General features: G+C 37.0%; 1 protein-coding gene across 5 annotated transcripts in view; it reads right to left on the reverse strand.

Moving 5' to 3' along the window:
• Nucleotides 1-22,035, reverse strand: part of SPTLC3 (serine palmitoyltransferase long chain base subunit 3) — a 97,719-nt gene that overhangs the window by 44,479 nt on the left and 31,205 nt on the right. For 4 of the 5 annotated variants that reach the window (XM_071740259.1, XM_071740258.1, XM_071740261.1 and 1 more), the window contains 3 exons: nucleotides 6,639-6,830; nucleotides 5,877-6,031; nucleotides 4,789-4,937 (listed from right to left, as the gene is read on the reverse strand). In XM_071740259.1, the coding sequence (XP_071596360.1) occupies nucleotides 4,789-4,937; nucleotides 5,877-6,031; nucleotides 6,639-6,830 (496 nt within the window). The remainder of the gene's footprint in view (nucleotides 1-4,788; nucleotides 4,938-5,876; nucleotides 6,032-6,638; nucleotides 6,831-22,035) is intronic. The other variant, XM_071740260.1, reaches the window with a different exon arrangement.

Here is a 22,035-nt window from a genome sequence, read left to right on the forward strand (position 1 = left end):
CCATTTTAAGTCAATGATCCTACTGTTCTTCCCAGCATCTGACAAAGAGGGGGCTCATTTTACATCTCCAGCTGCTCCAAAATTTTCAGAAGGATCTTCCAAATGCTTAATTTTTTTGCTGCTAAGGTCCTTCCTTGCATTCCAGGCACCACACAGTACTGAAAATCTTTCACCTCCATGCATACTATGATACCAAGTTTTTTTGTCTTCTGCCTACCATCTGCAGACAACTATTTTTACACATTAACCAAATGTGTGGTTACACACATTTGTGTGAAAATCTTTTGTGTTGATCTCTGCCCTCTCTGCATGCCTTAATGATCTTAGTGTCCTCAGAAACAGTGAAAACAGTCATTCAATTCTTCATTAGATCTTTACATGCCACCTCTGCCATAAGTACTGCCCAAACTTTATAAAAACATGAGTATGTGCATGTTCCTGGCTCAAGACAAATCGCTACAATGATTTTGCTACTCCAGAGGCCCAACATTTATGGTAGTACAGCAATGGCTTTAGGCATGTCAGTAATAATATAAATTAATATTAAGCAACTAATTACATAAAACAATGCTATCAGACTAGTATTAGATGCACCTTGCAACGAAAAAAAAGGTCCCTTTTGCCAGTAATCCTTCATTTGACAGTGGTCTTGCATTGATAGCTGGGGAAGGATGAAAGCAGTTCAAACACGTGTATAGTATATTCCAGTAGTATTCCATCTTCTACTTTCAGCATAAAGACATCCTAACTCAAATTAAAATTTAGGTATTTCTAGTAACTAGCACTCCTCTGTATGTGACTGGTGTCCCCCAAAATGCAAGACAGTGTAAAGTTTTAGCATCTGTAGCCTTCTTAGGTACAGATGTTCCTTGGGTCTTCCACCCTCAGTATGAAGCCCTATCTCCTGTACTTAGGTGGAAACCTTCTACCAACTTCACATAATGTCCTGTAGATCTCATAGTGGAACAGGAAATGGACAGCCAACCCTAACTACTCTTCTACACCACACATAATTTTGAAGTTTTCTATAATTTCCCCATTTTGGCTCTTTTCGAGATAGCTGAAGACAGCTAGCTCAATAGTTCTTCAGCCAGAAACTGAGACCTTTGATGATCCTTGTTGCCCTTCTCTGACACTTTCCAGTTCTGCTGAATGTTTTTGACCAGAATTGCACAGAATTCTCAAGATGACAGCAAGCCACAGCTTCAAACAGTGGCAACCGACTGAGGTTGGCTTTCTGTTTACTTCTTAATAATTTCTAGGATCTGATTTGCTTTCTGGCCACTGAATAAGCCAATGCTTTCACAGAACTACCACTTATGACCCCAAGATTTTGCGTGCAAGGCATAAAGTTAGGTTGGTCCAAAATAAAAGGAAAATATTTTTCTTTCAGCTTGAAAGTCCCCAAAGAACCCTCAGGAATTTGTCTTAAATGACACAGCTATGCTAAGAAAGTGATATATTATTATTATAATAACGAGTATGGAATAAAAATGGAGTGAAGTCTTAAATCTTTTTACAGAGGATAAATCTACAAAGACCAGCCACAGTTTTTATCTGTTTCCTATGCTTTTGTGCTTAAATGTCTGCTCAAGTTGCATGTGCATTATCATTTTAGAGAAACCATGAGCAGGTTTCACACTTCTCACAAATTAATTTCTTAGCTTTGTTTACACACAGTCTTAAGTTACTTTTCTGAGAATCTAGAATAAGTGTTTTATAATTAGCAAGGCTTAGCTTCACCGAATTTCTTTAATACAACAGAGTGTGGTAAAGATATAAACAAGCTTATTAAAATGTCCGTATCAGTTATCCCGAGAGCAAACTACTTGCAACAGTGTTCTTATATGACAGCATTTTATACCCATTTCACAGTCCTCACAGTTATAAAAAAAGGAGTTTAGGCAGGAGATCATAAAAGACAATTTTACCAGCTTGTATTCTTACAGACATCACTTGCATTCATTTTATTTGTTCCTTCTTTGTTCTCCCCACTCTCTGAAATACTCTCAAAGTAGTGAGCTCATCTTTCTTAATAAGAAACTTATCACTGCTTTGAGAGAGATCTTGGTAAAATCCTGAACATGCCAGAATCTTAGATGCACATAAGCAGAACAGTACTTTCAAAGTCAATTAGTTTGAAATGATAAACATGTTCGAGTGCTCTCTTGTTTTAGGATCCCACAGGAAATTTATAGGCTTGGTCTGGGCCAGCAGCTCACTGCTGACATGAAATGAACTATAAAATACTTCAAATCACTTTAGCTTAGCCACAAAAAAACAACAAATTTTTTTAAGTTATCTGTCCAGAAAAAAACCCATTCTGTTGGGTTCTCCTAAAATGAAGAAGGCAAATGATAATTAAAACAGACCTTTCATACAGACCCTTCCCTACCTCTAGAAAGTATAGATTTAAATGTATTTAATTTGGACATAATTTTACAAGTTCTGCCTTCCAAGTAGAGCTGAAGCAGCCCAACAGGGGGCGGGAAAAAGAAGGTATCCACACTACTACTAAGAACCTACTTTCCTTAGGTTATTTATACAGTTCTTGGGAGTAGACAGTCTCCAACAGGGCCAGGGCCAATGAAGTAACCACTTCTCAGAATTGCCCTGTGGAGTAACCTCTTTCTCCTCTAACTACACAAGCACAGCCTCTCTGTTAGCTGACTAAGACAATATACTATGACAGCTCATCTACACCATTCTATGCCAGGTCTTAACACCCTGCCTTCCTATTTTAATAAGTTCTGATGTCCAAGCTGCTCTCTGAAATTCACTCCCTAAAAGACTGTACATTGTACAATAGAATATGCATGATGAAGTGGTATTAAATTTAAAAAAAATCTAAACAAGGTACTTGGATGTCAACTGCAACTAGTTAGTGCCCCTAATTGAGGGCAACTAGGCTGGAGAAGGGACTCCAACACAAGTCCTATGAGTGAGGCTGAGGGAACTGGGGCTGTTCAGCCTGGAGAGGAGGAGGCTCAGGGGAGACCTCATCACTCTCTACAACTCCCTGAAAGGAGGGTGTAGCCAGGGGGGGGTTGGTCTCTTTTCCCAGGCAAATATTAGCAAGAAAAAGAGGGCACAGTCTCAAGTTGTGCCAGGGGAGGTTTAGGTTGGACATTAGAAAGAATTTCTTTATGGAGAGGGTGACCAGACATTGGAATGGGCTGCCCAGGGAAGTGGTGGATTCTCCATCCCTGGAGATATTTAAAAAGAGACTGGATGTGGCACTCAGTGCCATGGGCTGGTAACTGCAGCGGTAGTGGATCAAGGGTTGGACTTGATGATCTCTGAGGTCCCTTCCAACCCAGTCGATTCTATGATTCTATGATTCTAAATGTTTGCTCAATCTGTCTAGAAAACTGAGCACTGCACAGAAGTTCAGATGAAGAGAAAGTCCTAGAAATCCATTGACTCTCAAAACAGACTAGATTAAGTTTACTAATATTTTTAGACAGAACAGATCTTTTGTTTCTTTTCTTTTCTTTTGAGAAAAAGTTATACAATTCCTCCATGTAAAAAATTATGCAAAAGATAAATAATGAAGAAAAGCAGGCATACTGTACTGTTTGAAGTACTGAAAACAACTTGAAATGTTCTCAAACAAAATAGAATCCAAGTGGGAAAACACACAGAGAAATGATCCTTCAGTACTTTAGATGACTAGTAATTGTGATCACTTTCAAGCATGCAATTCAGGTTAAAAAATATATTGTAGTCACCAGATGGGTTGCCTACAAAAGGAAAGTAGGGTCAATCTGTAAATCCTCTCTGAGGGGTGTCACTGGCATATTTCTTATTGAAAAATCAAATAATAATTACAAGTTAGGCAGTAGATGATGAGGTTTGCCTTTAATTTTCATCTGGAAATGAGACTTTAGACTAAAAAAAACCCAAAAAACCAGCACAAATGGGATACATTTTTTCCCTAAGTATTTCTGGAGGAATTAAGTTTGCTTTGAGATATAAAAAATGAAAACAGTTCAGATTTCTGGGTTCAAAAAGAAGTCTATAAAAAACTTCTCCATGCCGGTAAATCTTTTTTTTTTTTTTTTTTTTTTTTTTTTTTTAATCTCCCTGAAGCATCCTCTTCCATTTCTAGGACTTGAAATTGTCTTTCCTGAAATACAGGCTGACAGCACCACTAGGAATACAAAGCTTTGTATAAGAATTTACAATTGCAGATAACATTACATGGAGCCTACACAAAAAAAAAAAAAACCAACAAAAAAAACCAAAAAAAAAACCCCAAAAAACCCAGACTAATCATAAAAGAAAATTAAACCAAAATTCAGATGGAGCGTTCCTGAACTTTTTCTTTAGAGGCACACTAGAAATTTCTATTTTTTGCTTACTAATGTCTCATAAAATCTTACAACATATTCTTAGGAGATGGGATTTAAAAAAAATATAAACATAAAAGCTTATTAAAGTAATCAGAACACTATGTGGTCACTGATACAAATCTGTGATGTAACTAAATTTGCCCTAGAACAACTCTTAAAGTCTCAATGTTTATTTTTCTTCTTTCAAAAAATAAGCCTGTTACTTCCATCATTAAAATCCCAGGTAACTCAATTTCACATTTTGAAAAATCAATGACAACTTTGCTTTTAAAAATATCCATGTGATAATGAATAAAACAGTGTTGCTTTTAACAGTGAAGTAAGTAATGGTTAATGTAACTAAAATTATCTAAGTACCCAATTCCTTCAAGACATCTGGAAGAAAAAGTATACAGTTATAGAAACTTCGGTGATCGTCAACTTGTTTACTCACCCATTTCTTGTCTGGTACTGCAGATTCCTGTCCCATACTTTTGTAACTCTATGGTGACAGTTTTCAAAGCATTAACATCTGTTTCTGCAAAGCCGAGGTAGTTATATGAACCCATATTGATTACATTCTTGATTGTCCTTCCTGTAAACCTATAATTAAAGCAAATTTTAAAGAATAGAGCAGCTTTCCTTCCAACACTAAAAAAAAGAGAAAAGGAAAAAAAAAACCCCAAAACATTCCCACCAAATTTTGCTCCACTATTAAATTCCTATTTGGGAATTTACAATCCTCACACTATAATGGCTCAAAAGCTTTTCCAGCCCCTGTTTTCCTGACAAAACACCACTTCTTGCTCAGAATGTTTTCCAAATTCCAAGTAATTTAGTGGTATATTGCTGGTAAATGGCAATATACTGGAATTAGGTGAAAGGGTGCTTCTATGGATTAAATAAACAAACAAACCTCAGGCTTTATGTATGGAACAACTATTTTCTTCAAGCAAATTGTGAATAACTCCCACAGTCATTTTTGTTCACAAACACAGAGACATTAAAGATGAGGAAAACGTGGGAAACACTGACATCCTCAATAAGCTGAAATATAGCCAACCTACACATTGTCTATGTGGTGAATTTTTATACCTACTTAATTTAGTAATAGTTGTGAGACACTGAAATCTTCAAGCTATAAACTCACAGTGAAAGACTCACTATATAAGTAAGAAGCCACATTTATGCAATGCAAGAAATTATGATTTAATCTTAACCATGGGATACAATAAATTTCATTGCAATATTCTCACTAAAGGTCTCTTGGTATAAACGGACCTTAAGGAGTCTTACTTGTGCTGACACAGCCAAAGAAAACCCATTTCTAAAGAGTTTGGTCCCTTCCATGTTGTATTTCCAAATGATATTGAGAAAAAAAGGGAACAGATTGTCAGCACAGCACTGATTTCAGAAAAAAAATGCTGATATATATTAGTTGAGGAGCTAGGTATGAGGGGCTAGATGCAACTTTCTATGCTTTGCAGATGAATCAGGAGTATTCTTGAGAAGCTGACAGCTGAAGAGTGTAGGCTGACTCACCTAAATGTCCAGTTGTAATCATCTGTAACACGTTCCATGAGGTCAAACTGTGGCCCTGGGACACTACAAATTGGACGATTCCAGTTATCCCGTATTCTCATATAGAGGTTTCTGGTGTAAAAGTTCTCAAAATCTTGATAAAGTGGAACAAAATCCTGGTTTGAAAACATGCACAGGGTTATGTTGCTAGGGATATGCCTGTTTCTGTACTCAAGTCATTTCCATTAGAAAGGAAAAACCTCTTCATTAGTAAGGAGTCAGCTACAACAGTTACATGTGCTTTTGTCACAAACAACTTCATTCAGCTAATGCCTTAATTTAGATCCCTTGAAATAGTGATGACTTTTTAGGGGTGAGATTTTAAAATTTTATTTAGTGTTCAACATGTTGGCCTAATTCTCCAGTCCAATATTTGGAAATTTGCAAATGGAAGATTTAATGACTGTTTCACATGGAGAAAGCAAATGCTTTAAATTGGGCATTTTGCTATCTGCAAAGCAGATTGCAAAACTAGGATAAACAGCTCATTATATTTCATGAAGTAATGGACACCTTAGAATAAAGCAAGTCCAAATCAATTGATCTGGGCACTAATGCCCTAAACTGGACATAAAAACACCCAGTTAAGACAGCTAGTTTGGTTGACAATTCATTTTCAACGTGCCACAAATGTCTATCTTAGATTTTACTTGGAAATTAAATTCAAAGACTGTTGTGTGAGAAAACTCATCTGTGGACACAAAACATCTTTTTCATACATACTTTTTGTTGTTCTCTCTCTGTAGCAATGTTACGTTTTTCTAGTCCCCAGGCTCTCATAAAATCTCGCAGGTAGCCAAATACTGTTCCCACTCCAAAACCCAGGAAAGTAAGAACAGCAACATACATTGGTGCCTGTTCAAAGTGCTCAATAAATGTTTTTTTGTAGAGAGTTCCATTTGATATGCCATTCTTCTGAAAATACAGAACAGAAACTTGTGATTAATACATTTCCTTTCATCAAAGCTTAGACTTTAGACTTCGAGGCAAATGTTTTTCTCTAATATGTCACAAGTTAGGAGAGAAATTTAGACCTCACAGCTGATGCAAGCTATACCTGAAAACGAGGACGTTTAACACTGCAGTTTTTAATGACCACTAGAAGTATCTTCCATTTTCTCTCCTCTCCACCAATGCCCTCAATTGAGTGTGTCTTCAACACCACTCCCTTTTCTATTTTGAAACGTGAAACTTAAGACAGATTGGCAACATATTATTGTGTAATTTGACAGTTATTTGAAAGGTGATTAAATGTAAACCACAATACTTTGTTCTTGCAAGACAAAGCTATAAAAAGGGAAGGGCAGCATCAAAAACTCACCTACACTGTTTCTGCTTCTGTAAGCCTTGTGTAACCCATTGCAGCAACTAATATGTATAAAACAAATCCTGTCTAAAATAGGGCACCATTATCATCATGTTCTTTAGACCTGAAGTATCCAAAAGAAGAACAATCCCATCCCTTTATTTTATTTTTGCTGTTTTGATTTAGTTTTTAATGATATTTTCAGTGGTTTTTCAATACTTCTAAGGGTACTTAAAAAAAAGAGAAAATAAAAAAGGAGAAGAAAAAAATAGAAGAGAGACTCATACATCTGCTTGTTGGAATTAGTGACCTAGCAATGGGCAACTTCTAAAAATTTACAACCATGTGTGGACAAAATATTTTGTCTTGAAAATATTCTAAGATATCATTTTTCAAATTAAAACAGTAAGTTTTTCAGTTTCTCTGACCAACTTACATTCAGCAGGCTTATCAGAGTACTCTTTGGAAGAGATGTAACTTCCTTATTTCTACAAAATATGATGGCATTTACAGATGCTCCCTAGTAACAGTCAACCTTACCATTAAAAAAATGAACAAAATGTAATTCAGAAAAAAATACTGCCTCTGAAAAAAAAATAAAAGACACAAGAAATAATTTCGAGCATTTATATATATATATAAAGCAAGACTACCTACATATGAAGAAATATCATTAATATACAGCTGCCTGTGGGATGGATAGACTGAGAAATAGATTATTTGTTTATGTAATGCAGCAAGTTGAAATAGAATAATCAGATTAAGAACAAGCACAAATTCACTCTACCTGTCAGACCTACAGTATTATTGATCTACATACTGCATTAAAATGCATTTATACTTGAAAGATTTTGATTTCAGAAATAACACTGCAAAATCCTGGATTCAAAAAATTTTCTTGGGACAAAGAGGAAACACAGGTGTTGAGCACAAGATAGAATACAAAAATTCTGAAGGAAACCCAAAAAGAAAAAAAAATGCTGGTGAAGCTGAACAGAAACATTTAGAATTTGGAAAGATTTACCTTGCAAGGGTGAAGGAATGCAGGGCTGGCTCTCATCACGTGAGGGTAGACTTTTGAAGCAATACCACACATTTACTTGTACCTCAAAATAATTGCTCTTTTAGGGTAACTTATTTACCATGAAAAACATTTTACAAGGACAAGTTAAATGCATGGTCAAGTCACGTTTCACACGAGACACAACAGCTGACAAGATGGAGTAAGTATTTAACCAAGGATTAAGCTTGGTCATATTACCTTACACTTTTCATGGGCTAAGAGTGTTCAAGTGACACCATGAAGTGTCAAACTGTGATGATGCAATAATGCACCTGAGCCAGGGAGAGAGAATTAGCATTGTGAGTCTGTCTATCAATTGTTAAGAAACTCTTTGTTATTATATATTTAACCAGTGGATTAAGGGTTGGACTTGATGATCTCAGAGGTCCTTTCCAACCTGGCTGATTCTGTGATTTCATTGGTAAAGGAACCAGAAAGATCCTTTCAGACTCCTGCATTGCAAAAATCTTCTTCCACAGTGAGACTCCTCTTGTTGTGGTACTCTCATTTCAGCTGCTGCTGTTTTATGCAGTCAGTATGACATATGTGTTTAAACACGTAACCACTGTCACTTACTATCCTCAATACAAACAGTTAGTAGTAAAAGGCATCATAGTAGTAAAGTACTAAGAATGAAGAGTTAGACTGTGACTCATAATCCCCGACCTCTGAGAGATGAAAACCAAGAGTCTTCAAATAGCCCAAGGTTAGTAGAAAGCTGGGAAAACAAATCGAAAAAGAAACCAAAACAGTCACATCCTGTCTAAAAACTGAAGTGAGCAAAACAAAGAGCTCTTCATTTACCCCTATAGCCCTGCAAAAAATGAAGAAAGAGTATTGGGACTGGAATAACCAAAACAAGTGGATTTGCTGCTCATGGAGAGGGATAATGCGGATGTTTTTGTGCAGCACTTCAAATTCAAGCATTGGATTATGGGTGACTGACTGAACATCATAAGGAAGTTCAACAATTTCACCCAACCTGTCAGTGGATGAATGGCTAATTGCCATTTTGCATTACATTACTGATGACCTTTTACATGTTTTCATAAAGTTTTATTTGAGAAGCAAGGGGGGGAATTGGATATTCTTCATTTAAGGCACCTAGGCAATAAAGATAGGTGTAATTAAGCCGTTGCTGGCACCAAAATCAAATACAGCAGATCTCCTGTAAGTGTCCAAAGTGATTCAGAGTTCACTACTTACACACACTGGGTGCTCTGAATTGTACACTCATAAGTATATAATTATCTGTAATAACACCAGGAGCAGACAGTATGTTTTCTAACTCCATACCTCAATTGTAGCAAACCTAACTAGCAGATGGTTTGTCAAAGATTCTAGGAACAAAGTTAGGGAATAATACTTTGCTCATTATACTCTCTCAACTTCCAGCAACTGGTGGCTTAGAGATTTCATAAGCCTGAGATTGTGTTTACTACTTTTAATAGTCATCAGGGGATAAATATGAATTTGTTTATCATTTTTGAGCCCACAAATACTATGGAAATTAATTATGAATTTTGGTAACTGATTTAATCTGTTAAAAAAAATTCCTTTTTTCTTTATTTTAAAATTGCATGATAATTTCATTTGACAACTTACTTTAACTATTGTTTTCTGTTCATCTTTCCTCAACCAATTACACAATTTATAATTATCTGTTTATAATTGACTTCTGTCTCTCCCCTTGTCTCTTCCCAAGCCTAAGAATCTTATTGTAATTCTAGTCTACTCTACTGTCCTTGTCTTTACACAGACTTAAAAAACAAAAAAAATATGTATTTAAGGCTCAACTTTCTCTTCAGCCTGCAAAGTTCAGTAATACCTTTTTGAGATGCAGAGGAAAAGAATTTAAATTACATAAAAAAACTAAGGGCACAGTATAGATTTATAAACCTGCAAACATGCTTTGTCTTGTTTTCTGTGCTTTCTTAAAGATTGTTAACACTTTATTTGCCTTCTTGCCATTTTCAGAAATACCTCTTATGATTGCAATACACCTTTTTCCATCACAGTAAGTACCTCATTTAGAGCACCCTGCTATTTTTGCATTCTTAGGATAATTTCCCCCTTCAATTTATTAACTGTTTTTTATTCTGAGACCTGCTATTTTGTTTAATGCTTTATCACCATTACGCTCTACCAATGAGAACTTTCTGCAATATTTTTTGTCCAGAGCTAATTTTTCTCTATTCTAAAGAATTTGGTTTTGGCAACACATATTGTCACCTCTTTCTCTTACCCCTTTTCCAGACTATTGGTGAAAATGTGAGGGAGCAAAGGTCCAATAAGAGATCTCTCGGGGACTTGATTTCCTGTATGTCCCCAGTCACCTTTACAAAAATTGTATCTTATTTGTAATACCCCATTTCTCTTGCAGTTTATGCAGCAGCCCAGAATTACTCAGCAATTTTGTTTGGCTTCTTTTAAAAATCTTGAGTAAACACTCTTTGTGATACGTTAATCCACATTTTATTGGTTTGTTTTAAAAATACTGCTGGTATTTCAAAGCAAAATAGTTTTTCAGTGGTCTGCCACAGTGCAAGTAACCGCAAGCAACCTACTAATGCAAAGACACACAATGTAGAAAGGTTATAGATGAAATTCAAAACAAATGTATTTTTGCCATGGAGTTTGACAAATACAGGATTTCTCAGAACCCAAAAGCACAAACAGAATATGCAACATCCACGTGTTGAGTCTCTGCTCGGCTTATTAGGTCGTGTTGTCTTGTACTCTCTTGATACCAAAAGGCCACACTTGCAGCTCAGCCTTATAACTCTGCAGCACATACTTATAGAAACCCCATGTCAACAGACTTGGCAATGACCTTAAACCACAGATGCAAAGTGGTTTCCAGTAAGACACTCACAGCAAGAGAATTCTCAGGAAAGATTTTGATGCCAAGAAAGTCAACAAGAGTGACTTCAATGCAGTAAACTCAACTTTAAGTACAATGCCTCTTAGATCCCCATATTCTGTAGTTATCAAAAGTGTTCTGAAACTCTCCCCTAATGATGAATCTCCTTAATGCCTTCACTTTTTAAAATGGAAAAAATAACACTAACAATAAATCTAACAGTGCTATTAGACTAGGCATCAGTATAAAATATTGATTATAATGTCAACACAACTTCAATAAAAACAGCTTGCCTTAAAAATAATGTAACCTAATCTCAAAGTCTATTTAGCACACTCCTGGCAACACCTTTACAAGCAAAGAGGTAATCACTTATGCTATTGTAACTTAAGAGCACAACTGTTTGAGTCAAGAAAACTGTACCTTTCTGTCAAAAAAACTGAGACCCAAGCACTCATGTGTGTTCTGTTTGATGTGTGTTCTGTTGTAAAAACACTCCAAAAAAATTCAGAAATCCCAAATTTCTTTTTGAAACCTCTCCTTAGATAAATACTTCTGGTGCTACTATGGCCATTCCCAACACAGCAGCAGCAGGTACAGACAGCTATATCCTTGAAATAAAACTGTGACAATAATAAAGGCTTTGTCTTTAAATGTAAGATCCCAACTAGGAGTAAAATTCAAAAGCAGATGAAAATTTATTTTACCCTCCCTCAGTTAAAGCATGTTTCATCTGTCTCTGGATCTGATTTTATTGCGCTGTTGTGGACAGCCTAATAAAACAGCAATGCAAGTTGATTGATCTACATGAAGTTTCCAAGAGAAATACGTGCATGAACAGATAGGTGTTGAAAACTGTGAACCAACTGATAGCCACATTTACTCAGTATCTGTGAGATGTCAATATGACACTGAAATCTTGAGCAAATTAGGGCAGTGCATTATTACAGATAAAAACTGACAGGAGAAAAGTCTGATAATCACTGATGCAACATCTGATTGCTTGCAGATGGGTTGTTTCTAAACAGATGTTTCCTCCCTAACATTAGAAGAAAAACATCTGCGACAAGCCTCTAAATGCAGGTGATTTTAAATGTCTTAAGATCTGTGAGACAGCTACATGGGAATCACAGGATATATAGAAGCTTATATATTTTCTGGAGCAGAAGCTGGAGGTAGGGTGCTACAGGGCTCAGTTTTAGCCATGAGAAGGGTATGGTCTGTCTGAATCCCACTTGGAGCTTGCCACTGAATAGCCACAGCTCAAAATGGCTGGTGTACAGTTTTGTCCCTTATGGGTCACTGCCACCAGAAGACTGGGTCTCACAGAATAAAACTGTAAGGTTTCTATACAAACTCACCAGGTTGACTGACATAATTCTTATGTTTTCCCAAAACCACCATCAGAAACTAGGGCGTTCCTTATGATTGTATGCAGTCCCCAGGAGAAGAAAAAAAGAAACAGAAATTATGAGAATCTTAAGTTTCCTGTAATTAATATGCTATTGACACAAATTGAGATTACTTCACAAACCTCTTCAGTTACTGGTAATGATACCCTTAACTCTAAGAATGTCCTTTCTTTTCTAATACATTTCAGATCTTACAGGCTCAAATTTCTAGCTTGTAAACCAGAAAAGGCTACTTGGGAAATTCATAGCTTACTGAGCTATACAGACAGGACTTCAAATAAAAATAGTTGCGAAACTTACGTGTCTAGAAAACACTAAATTGAATGTTGCAGCCTCCTGCAATGTGAGAAAGCCACAAAAACGATAATCTTCACACAACACAAACTATAAATAGAAACTAAGACAAAAATACTTATTATTGCTTTGTATCCACAGAATCCTTGTTTAGGCTGAATATTGATTCATGCTTAAGTTTCAAGAAAAAATATATACCTGGTAGTTAGAAAATCAGTAAGCACCAGGAGTAAATTTCCAAGACTGTCCAAAAGGTTTAGGAAATATCAGAAACCATCAGGTTAGATATTAGGAAGAAATTCTTTACAGAGAGGGTGATCAGGCATTGGAATGGGCTGCCCAGTGAGGTGGTGGATTCTCCATTCCTGGAGGTTTTTAAGAGACTGATGTGGCACTCAGTGCCATGGTCTGGTAACCACAGTGGTAGCGGATCAAGGGTTGGACTTGATGATCTCAGAGGTCCTTTCCAGCCTGGCTCATCCTATGATTCTATGATTTTATGATTCTATGATCAGAATAACTTAAGTATTCATGTACTATTGAACTTATCAGAGACTTAGAATTTAACAGTTCAGGAACTCCAGAAAGTTAGCTCCCTGTAAACAGTATTAAATGCTACTTGTTCTTCTCTCCTGCTTGAGGGTTGTGTGAAGATTGGGTCCATTTACTGTATTTCTCACAAGTACCAGGAAAAGGTTTTTCATCTTTTAACCAACTGTCCAGAATGACAAGAACATTTGAAATATATTGTTAAATAGAAATCTTTGTTATCTAATTAGGAAAACAACACCTTTACTGTATAATTTTCAAACTAACACAGCTCTGATACTAAAACAGTACTTCTGAGTGCAACATAGGACATTGGAAGAATACAAAACACTTTCATTCAGGAAGAAAAGAAGATGGTAAAAGTCTAGAGACAGCTGTGGCAGGATGTTCAAACTAGAGCAAAAGTGAACTTGGAAGGTGTACATTTCATCGTCTTAGTTTTGTAACTTTTTGTCCAGGTATTTATGTTCATTCAAGAACATAACCTGGGCTGTTAGAATATGAATTTCTAGCCCTGAGTACACTAAAAGCAATGTGCATTTTTTGCATCAATTAATGTTTATTTACATCTATGATATGAACAGTTTACTGGGTGCAATTTTCATTAAACCTATAGAATACCACATGCTTTCATCTGGTTAGAATTTAGTCCAACAAGTAGACTGGCCCATTGCAGAATGATTGTAATACAGTGTTGGTCAAAAGAAAACTCACATCCACCTCTTCACAGTGCAGAAGCTTAGGATCATGCACACAGTCTCAGGACAAATGCCAGTAGCAAACTATGGAAATGGTCTGTGTGTGTGATGATGGGGACAAAACTCTGCCTTTAAAAACACTACCTTTAACATCAAATTTCAGAAACTGCAACATAGACCACAACAGATACTACACTATACCAGCTAAGGCACTTACATCAAACAGTACACAGGAGATAAAAACCCCTGCAAGTAAACTCCCAATGGCTTTATATCTGTACATTGGAAGAAATAGCAGGAAACACTAGAAAGAAAAAGGAATATTTATGCCTGATACAGTTATTATTTTGTTTGCCATTCCTCCCAGAAAACTCAAAGTGGACTCAATTTAACATAGGAAGGCATGAGTGCAAAGATGGACCTCAATAATTTCAGATTATTAGAGGCAAAACAATGAAGTTCACTACCTTGAGAGATACTTACAAACACCAGAAGGTATTTCCTAACCTTTCAGCAATTACAGGGTGGAAAGCCACACATGTTGAATCAGACAAAGGAACTGGATGAAACACCTAGGTTACAGCAATCCTCACAGAATTCATGGTGCCAAGTTGCAGCAAGTGTTTGCTGTTACTTCCAAAGCTTATAGTAAGCTGCAAGACTCACACTGGGCACAGCAGAGTATCCTCTGATCATTCACATCCTATGGCTTTGGTGTGAAGAATAAACAAAGATGATGATGTGGTATCACATCAAAGGCTGTCAGCTTTTGCACATCACTGGTGATGATCAACTAACACAGGAAATTCCTTCCAGAAGCAATTTAGCATTTAGAATGTCATTCTATGGATCTCATTTTTTATATGAAACAGATATTTGTAGGGATCAAGACTGGAGCTGAATGAAAAGATTGAGATGATCTAATCAGACTCCTAGTAATTTTGCCCAGTGTGAATTCTGAGCTAAAATCCACCAACCCCATTTCCCACATAATGACTTTGCAAAGAACACAAGATTGTTTTAACGAGCATCAAATTGCTCTCCCTGCAAAATTTCCATGTGAAGAAAACATCACAGGTGAATAGACAGATCTTATGCACTGACTTGCTCAACTGAACTGTTTTTGTATTGCAGAGCTTTTCCCATTACTTAGTACAACAGCTTCCAACAAGGTTGCCACGGTTTAATGCTGGGCCAGCAATTAAACAACTGACAGATGCTCTTTATGTATCCTCCTCCCAGACAGAGAAAGGAGAGAGAACAAGGGACAGGGACTTATGGGTTGGAAACTAGACTACACAGATTTAATGAAACAGTGATGTGGTTGGGCAGCTGGAGTCAACAGCAGGCAGGAGCTGAAGGCAGGAACATGTGGATTCAGGAGGGCATGGATCAGATCCACAGTAAAATGAATGTATGGGATTCTCCCAGTATGTTGGCCATGGGCAAAGGAGAAGAGGAGAAGAGCTTGACCATCATGGTCCCTCAAATTTATACCAAGTGTGAAGCATATGGGATGGAATGCTTTGTTTTGTCAATTTTGGTCACCTGTCTGCTCTGTTCCAGGTATGACCCCTTCACTCCCTTTCTCTTTCCAGAGCATAAAAATGTGTCTCAAAACTGAGCAGTGGCCTTGGTTCTGCACATCATTCTCTAGCCATAACTATAAACATCAAGATTTATCAGTCCTAGAAGCTGCCACTGACTGAGAAACTTTCTGTTAAATTCAGAAAGTGCAACTACTTAGAAGAGACTTAGTTGAATGCAAAATTACAAGACAGAAAACTAGTTCTATCCTGGCCCAAACCAGGACACAACGGCCAAGATTTTGGTGACAAATGGAAACAGTTTAACAGTGAGACACATATTCCCAACCAGAATGGGTTGTCCCTGGACTTTTCTAGATCACTCCAAATACATCACAAGCTTCAATCTTAATTCTAGAAACAGTCTCAGGACACCACTGGTTGCTGAGATGACAGCACCAGTTTTGATGAAGACTTCTGGAAGGCATAATACATTGGGTCCCTTTTTAAAGGATCACAAATGTAATCTACAGCATCCACACTTTCTACCTGAAAGGTGCATATCATTAGAATAATTTTTCTAATTATTCTGCAAGTTGTGCATAGGTTTAGTTGAAACAGCGTGCTCTCCAAGACATCCTTGTTTTTGCAAGAGGTAACATCATATTTCAGAAAGGTGTTGACAGAGAAAATCATTGCCAATTTTGTTAATGCAATCAGAGCCTTAGCTGGATCTATGCTGTCTCTTCCTAGGTAATTAACTACTTCAAACTGGTATTTAAGTACACGTCTCTTGGCATACCATGGATAGAGAGAAAAGAGATAGATATGAAATACCATAATAAAAAATTACCAATTTAATTACCGGGAAAGTGGATTTTCTCAAGAATAGGCAATAAAGAAACAATCAGGATCTGTATTGCTAGTTTTTCAGATAATGCCATAAAAAAACTCAGTAGGAAGATAATCATCTGGGTAGAAAATGTTCTCCTCTGGGCTAGGATAGGATTTAAGCATAAAAAAAGCTCTACTGAAAAAAAAAAACCAAAAACCAACCAACATTCAGAACAACCGAAGTTATCATATAGCACATAGGATTTTAGAACAGAAGAACTGGAAGAAAATGAGGGAGACAGCTATCCTGTAAATGTGCCAGTAGTCTCATAGCACACCACAGCAGGAATAAAGTTGAGAAAATGAATAAATAGCTTGACACCTCAAATGTAAGAGAAGCTGTCTTAAGCAAGAAGAGATGGGAATTCATTTAAGCAATAGTTAGGCAACTGCAGCAGTGCCCATGCCATAATTAAAATCAGACAGACTATATGTACCAAAGCCAGCATCAGAACAACATGACAAGAGCTGAAACCCACCTATCCTAAAACTAAATAAAAAAAATCAAAACCTCAAAAATTTTACAGAGTAACCCGCATTCACCAACTTGTTCCCTCCTGTAGAAAAGCTATATATTTTTACAGATGACAATCAATCACTTAGTTTAGATTTATATTTTTTTATCTACATTCTACAGAAACAGTTATATCCTTCTCCAGCTATTTCTTCATTGGAAAATACTGAAAAAAGGCGGTTTCATTATGTTTTAAGTAATCCTCATCTCTATCCCTGTAAGGAACTCACACATGGACTCATCCTGGATCCCAGAGGTGGTACAACAGTTCTGCAAGAGGTTGCCTTTTCCCACTGAATTCAGTTTCTACCTTGCAGAAGTGAAAAAGATGACCTGAGCCTTGATGACTTCTTAATTTGTATTTGACTACAATGGTATTCATGAACCATTATTATATTGGCTAGGTCTTAGAGCTCAAAACAAAATAACAGCATTCTACTTCAATTGTTTGAAGATTAATAAAAAAGAATCTAGAAATTAGAAATTGATACATGTTTACTTTTTTTTTACTACACCATACACTCAAATGCTTTTTATAGATTGTTCCAGTACTTAAGTAAAACATAACTCTGGAGATGAGAATGACAGACTTTCTTCCATACCACCTATAACTATCAGGTTTTCAGAAATCACCTTTAAATAAATGTTCTCCTTGGGTTTTATAGCAGTTTAGATGTAGACAAAAAGGAAGTCCTCAACCCACACCATGTACTTATTTTCATCAGGATACACACTGGCCTAGAGACAAACACCTAGAAGTTGTAGTTCTTGGCTGAAAAGACAAGGGTTGAGAAGAAACAATCACACCAGAAACTCAAGAGACAAGTCAGGTGCAAGAATACTGAGGGAAAGCATTGTTTTTTGGTTCAGCAAAGGAAGAAACTTTTCCAAATGCACACCAAGAAACATAAAGTCAGTTGAATTAACTAGCCTTTGGATTTCAAAAATGTTAAACTATTTTCTAAGAAAACAGTGCCTTATGCCCTCTTGTTACTCTGCTGTCTGCAAATAACCCTCTAGTAGTTTTTGAGCTCCTAGACAGCTTTCAATAAAATCTGATGGAAGAATAGAGGTCCTCAAGATATGAACTTCCCTGAAAGTTTCAGGAAAACTTGACCTTCCTAGTGCAAAGAGATCCAAGGCCATGTACTGGTGAAAGACAGCAATAACTTGACTCTTTATGCATTCATGGAGTGAATTACACAAGTGCACTAACCCACAAGCCAGGCTCTGAACAAGGTTCAGCATATTTTGTATCTTGCCCATCTGGAAAGTGAAGATTTGACAGGCAAGCTGTAATGTTCTGGGGTGGTAGAAGATGCTGGACACAGAGCAATATTAAATTAGGCTTCCCTAGGCCTGTTGCTCATTTAAAAAAAACAAAACAAACAAAAAAAAAAACAAACAAAAAAAACAATTGTGGCCACTTCATAAGTCTTTGCTTAGCTCCAATATTATTTCTTTGCATATTATTAGTAGGGTAAATTAAAAAAAATATTGCTCAAAACATCGCTGCACCTTGGAAGTTGTTTAAGTAGACATCAGGGTATCTTAACTCAAAATTTTAATTTATACTGATCATAGAACTGTAGCAATCAAGGGACATAGGAAAATCAGGAAATGGAAGAGCAAAATACAGAAGTCAGGAGACCACAACTGTACTGTGTAAAAGAGGCAATTCCATAGGAAACATTATTAAAGCTAAGGGGAGTTAAGAACCCAGACAAACAAAGAGCCATATCTTAAAGAAATATTGATAAGAAAAAAAGGACAAATCATTCTAGTGCTACTAAGCATCATACAGGCCTCAGCTGAAGTTTTCTACCCAGCTTTGGCCAATGTTTTTGAGAAAGAAGAGGTGAACCAAATAACCAAATGAAGATAGCTGGGTAAAGAAGCATAAAATATGGTCAAGCAAATTAAGAGGAAAGAAAGAAAGAATTTAAATTGTCTAGTCTAAAGAGAAAAGAAAAGCCTAATTTCTGGCAGGCTAAATAATAATTTATGCTCTGGAAAGCATCAACATGCTTAATTTACAGCCAAGGTGATTAAAGTCAGACATTAGACAGAACTCTCTACTGATAAAAGCAGTTAAACACAAAGCTAGTGTAATAGAGGTGCTTAAGATGAGTACAAACTTATGTCAGTGACATTTTATGTGTAGTCAAAGTTAATATTGTCCAGCAAAAGATATCGGAAAGCCGTCCTGCCGGTCACTTAAAAAAATCCCAAAACAGAGTGCCACAGTTTATGTCTGAAGAGTCTCCAGAATAGTTTTCAAAAGAGTCTAGTGTTAAACTATCCCTGGATAAAACTGAATATACCTTGACTAGATGATATCTCAAAATACTCTTAAGCCTTATTACATTTTTTTTCCCATTTATCTTGTGTTCAGAAACCTCACCATGACATGAAGCGCGGAACAAAAAAAGAGCGAGCACTCCAAGAATAGCTGGTATACATTTTGCACAGAGTGAAGTGCAAGCAGATAGAGAAAACCTCTAAAACACGGATGACGGAAGAACTGAGGTAGATTTATAGAGTTCATGTTTAAAATTATAATAGAATTAATATGACTGGCTTTTGGCAAGCACCCACGTTAGGAGAACTTAAATCTATTTGGTGCACTTTATAAAGCAGTGCACAAAGTTCTGGCTAACAAAGACTGAAAAGTCTTGCTGCATACCAGTCCTCTGAAAGATATGCTAATATTTCTCTGAATTTTCCATTAGGATAACACTTCTGTTCACACAGCTATTTTTGTGCTACTAAAAGTGGGAAGTACCAGGACAGAGTAACAGTGGTTGGCAAAAGAAAGACTAAGCAGGACCATCTGGAAGGGATGTTCTAACATTCTGATAAACCATACACTCTCTCTTGAGCTACCTGACACATTTCAGGAGTGATGGAAGATGCCTATACATCTGCCTTTCTTCTCAAATAAGACTACTGTCAACAAAACCCAAAAGGAAGGTACTCTCTCTCAGAAGGAAATGCAGTTTTAAAGCCCTTTAAAATGTAACGATTCTAAAGTACTAGTACAACAGTCTAATTTCTGAGGAAAAATAGTTGTTTTTTAAAGTTATATATGATATATACATTCCCACCATTTTCCTATAGGAAATTGATATTCCTAAACTGCATTAAGAAATTTTATGTGCCCACCCTTACAGCTCCCTTACAGACTAGTGGAATAAATTCAGCCTGTGTAAAAACCAGTTGATAAATCTAGAATGACAAGAGGGACATGCACAACAACCACTATAATTCAATAATAGCCCCCTTTGGGAACCAAATTCACACCAGATAATATGGTTGACTCTTCCCTGCTTGCCTCCAGCACCCCCCCCCCCCATTTTTCTTCATTTTCATAGATCAAAGATAGCTGCTGGAAAACAAGAGTATAGTAAAATACTACTTGTACTTTTTACGTTTTTTTTTTCCCCTGCATTCGGCTCAGAGGGGAGAAGGTGGAAGTTCTTAGAATAAAGCTCAGGTAGAGCTGCCCAACAGCGGGGACTCATGAAGGACCTTACCAGTGTGGGAATGTGATTAAAGCACCTGTAAACCAAGAACAATGCATACTCAGGAAATACAGCTATGGGCACCAGCACAAGGCCCTAGATAAATTTCTAAAAAGCCTGAGTCTTGCTTCCAGAAAAGCAGAAGTGTCAGCTGAAAGGCTAACCAATGTAATTATCTTGAGCTACCTGTTTAAATAATTGCTTCAATTATGTGAGGACCTGATGTTTCCAACAGTGTCTCTTACTCTTCCTTTTAACCAGCAGTCCTTCCACTCCAGGCTGGCAGGAGATCATGCATAATGCCCTTGGCTGCCAAGCTACACTCCTTTTTTTCTACTAAGTCAGTCCATGGGGAAGCTAATTTATGCAATGCCTGCAGACAATGTCTTGCCTCAGTGACATGCAGGGGCTCCTTGCTCATAGCTTGTAGAGGAGCTGGCAGGTTTGCCAACAGCCTCCTGATGCTGCATTTTGTGAAAGCAAGATACCATGGCAGTACCTTCCCTCTGCAAGGGGTAGTGCTCTTAACATGCCCAATCAGAGCAGTGGTCTGGCTTAAGTCCCACCTACATCCACACAGAAAGAGATAGCAGTTTATATCCCTGTCCAGTTCCAGAATCTAATCCCCCGAGCACATGATGACCTTTAGGTTTTAGTTAAGTTAAAAGAGAAAAAAAAAGAGAGGTTTCTCCTTTGGGATGAAAGGAGGGTTATGGCAGTTCAGGCTAATATAAGTGCTCAGTAGAGCAAAGTTCTTTGGACCTGTTGTGTGGAAATTGTATAGAAATGTACTGTACAAGGCACTGACTTCACCGAGGGACCTCGGAAGGTACCAGCTAAAAGTTATGCTCTTTTCAGAAGAATCAGAGAACAGTGAAGAAAAACTATATAACTTCATGTCAAATGCTCTAAAACATATTCTGTTCTCAGATAGTTTAATTACAGGTTTGCCTTACCAAATGTATTGCTTCATCCTCACAGAATCACTATAAGCCAAACTGTGGGGGTAAAAGCCAGTATCCTCTGCTATTTGTTGATGAATGAAACAGATTAGAATTTTGGAAAGAACAAACCCCAAACAATGGGAGAGTATCCAAACTGGGGTTCTACCATAGACACATTGCCTCAAAAGGTAGGCTTGGCTAGATCTATCCCCTGTATACCAAAATTGCTTTAGGACAGCCAAGTAGTAAGACAGAGTTGTACACCATGCCTAGAGAACTGAAAATGCAATTGTCAGACAGTGCAGTGGTAAGTGAAGATATACAGGAAGGTATAGAAAATAAAACTATGGTTCAGATTATCAATTATGTCTTGATTGGAATGTGATATCGTTAAAGTACTCAGATGTTTTACACCATGTAGATTATTTGCATTGAAACAGAACATAACCCCTGGGTGAGTAAATTCATGCCAAGAATGGAAAACACTTGATACGAGCATTCCTTCACTGCCAGAAGAAAAGACCACAGACCAC

The sequence above is a fragment of the Heliangelus exortis genome, chromosome 3 (assembly GCF_036169615.1).
Source record: "Heliangelus exortis chromosome 3, bHelExo1.hap1, whole genome shotgun sequence".
Taxonomy (NCBI): Eukaryota; Metazoa; Chordata; class Aves; order Apodiformes; family Trochilidae; genus Heliangelus; species Heliangelus exortis.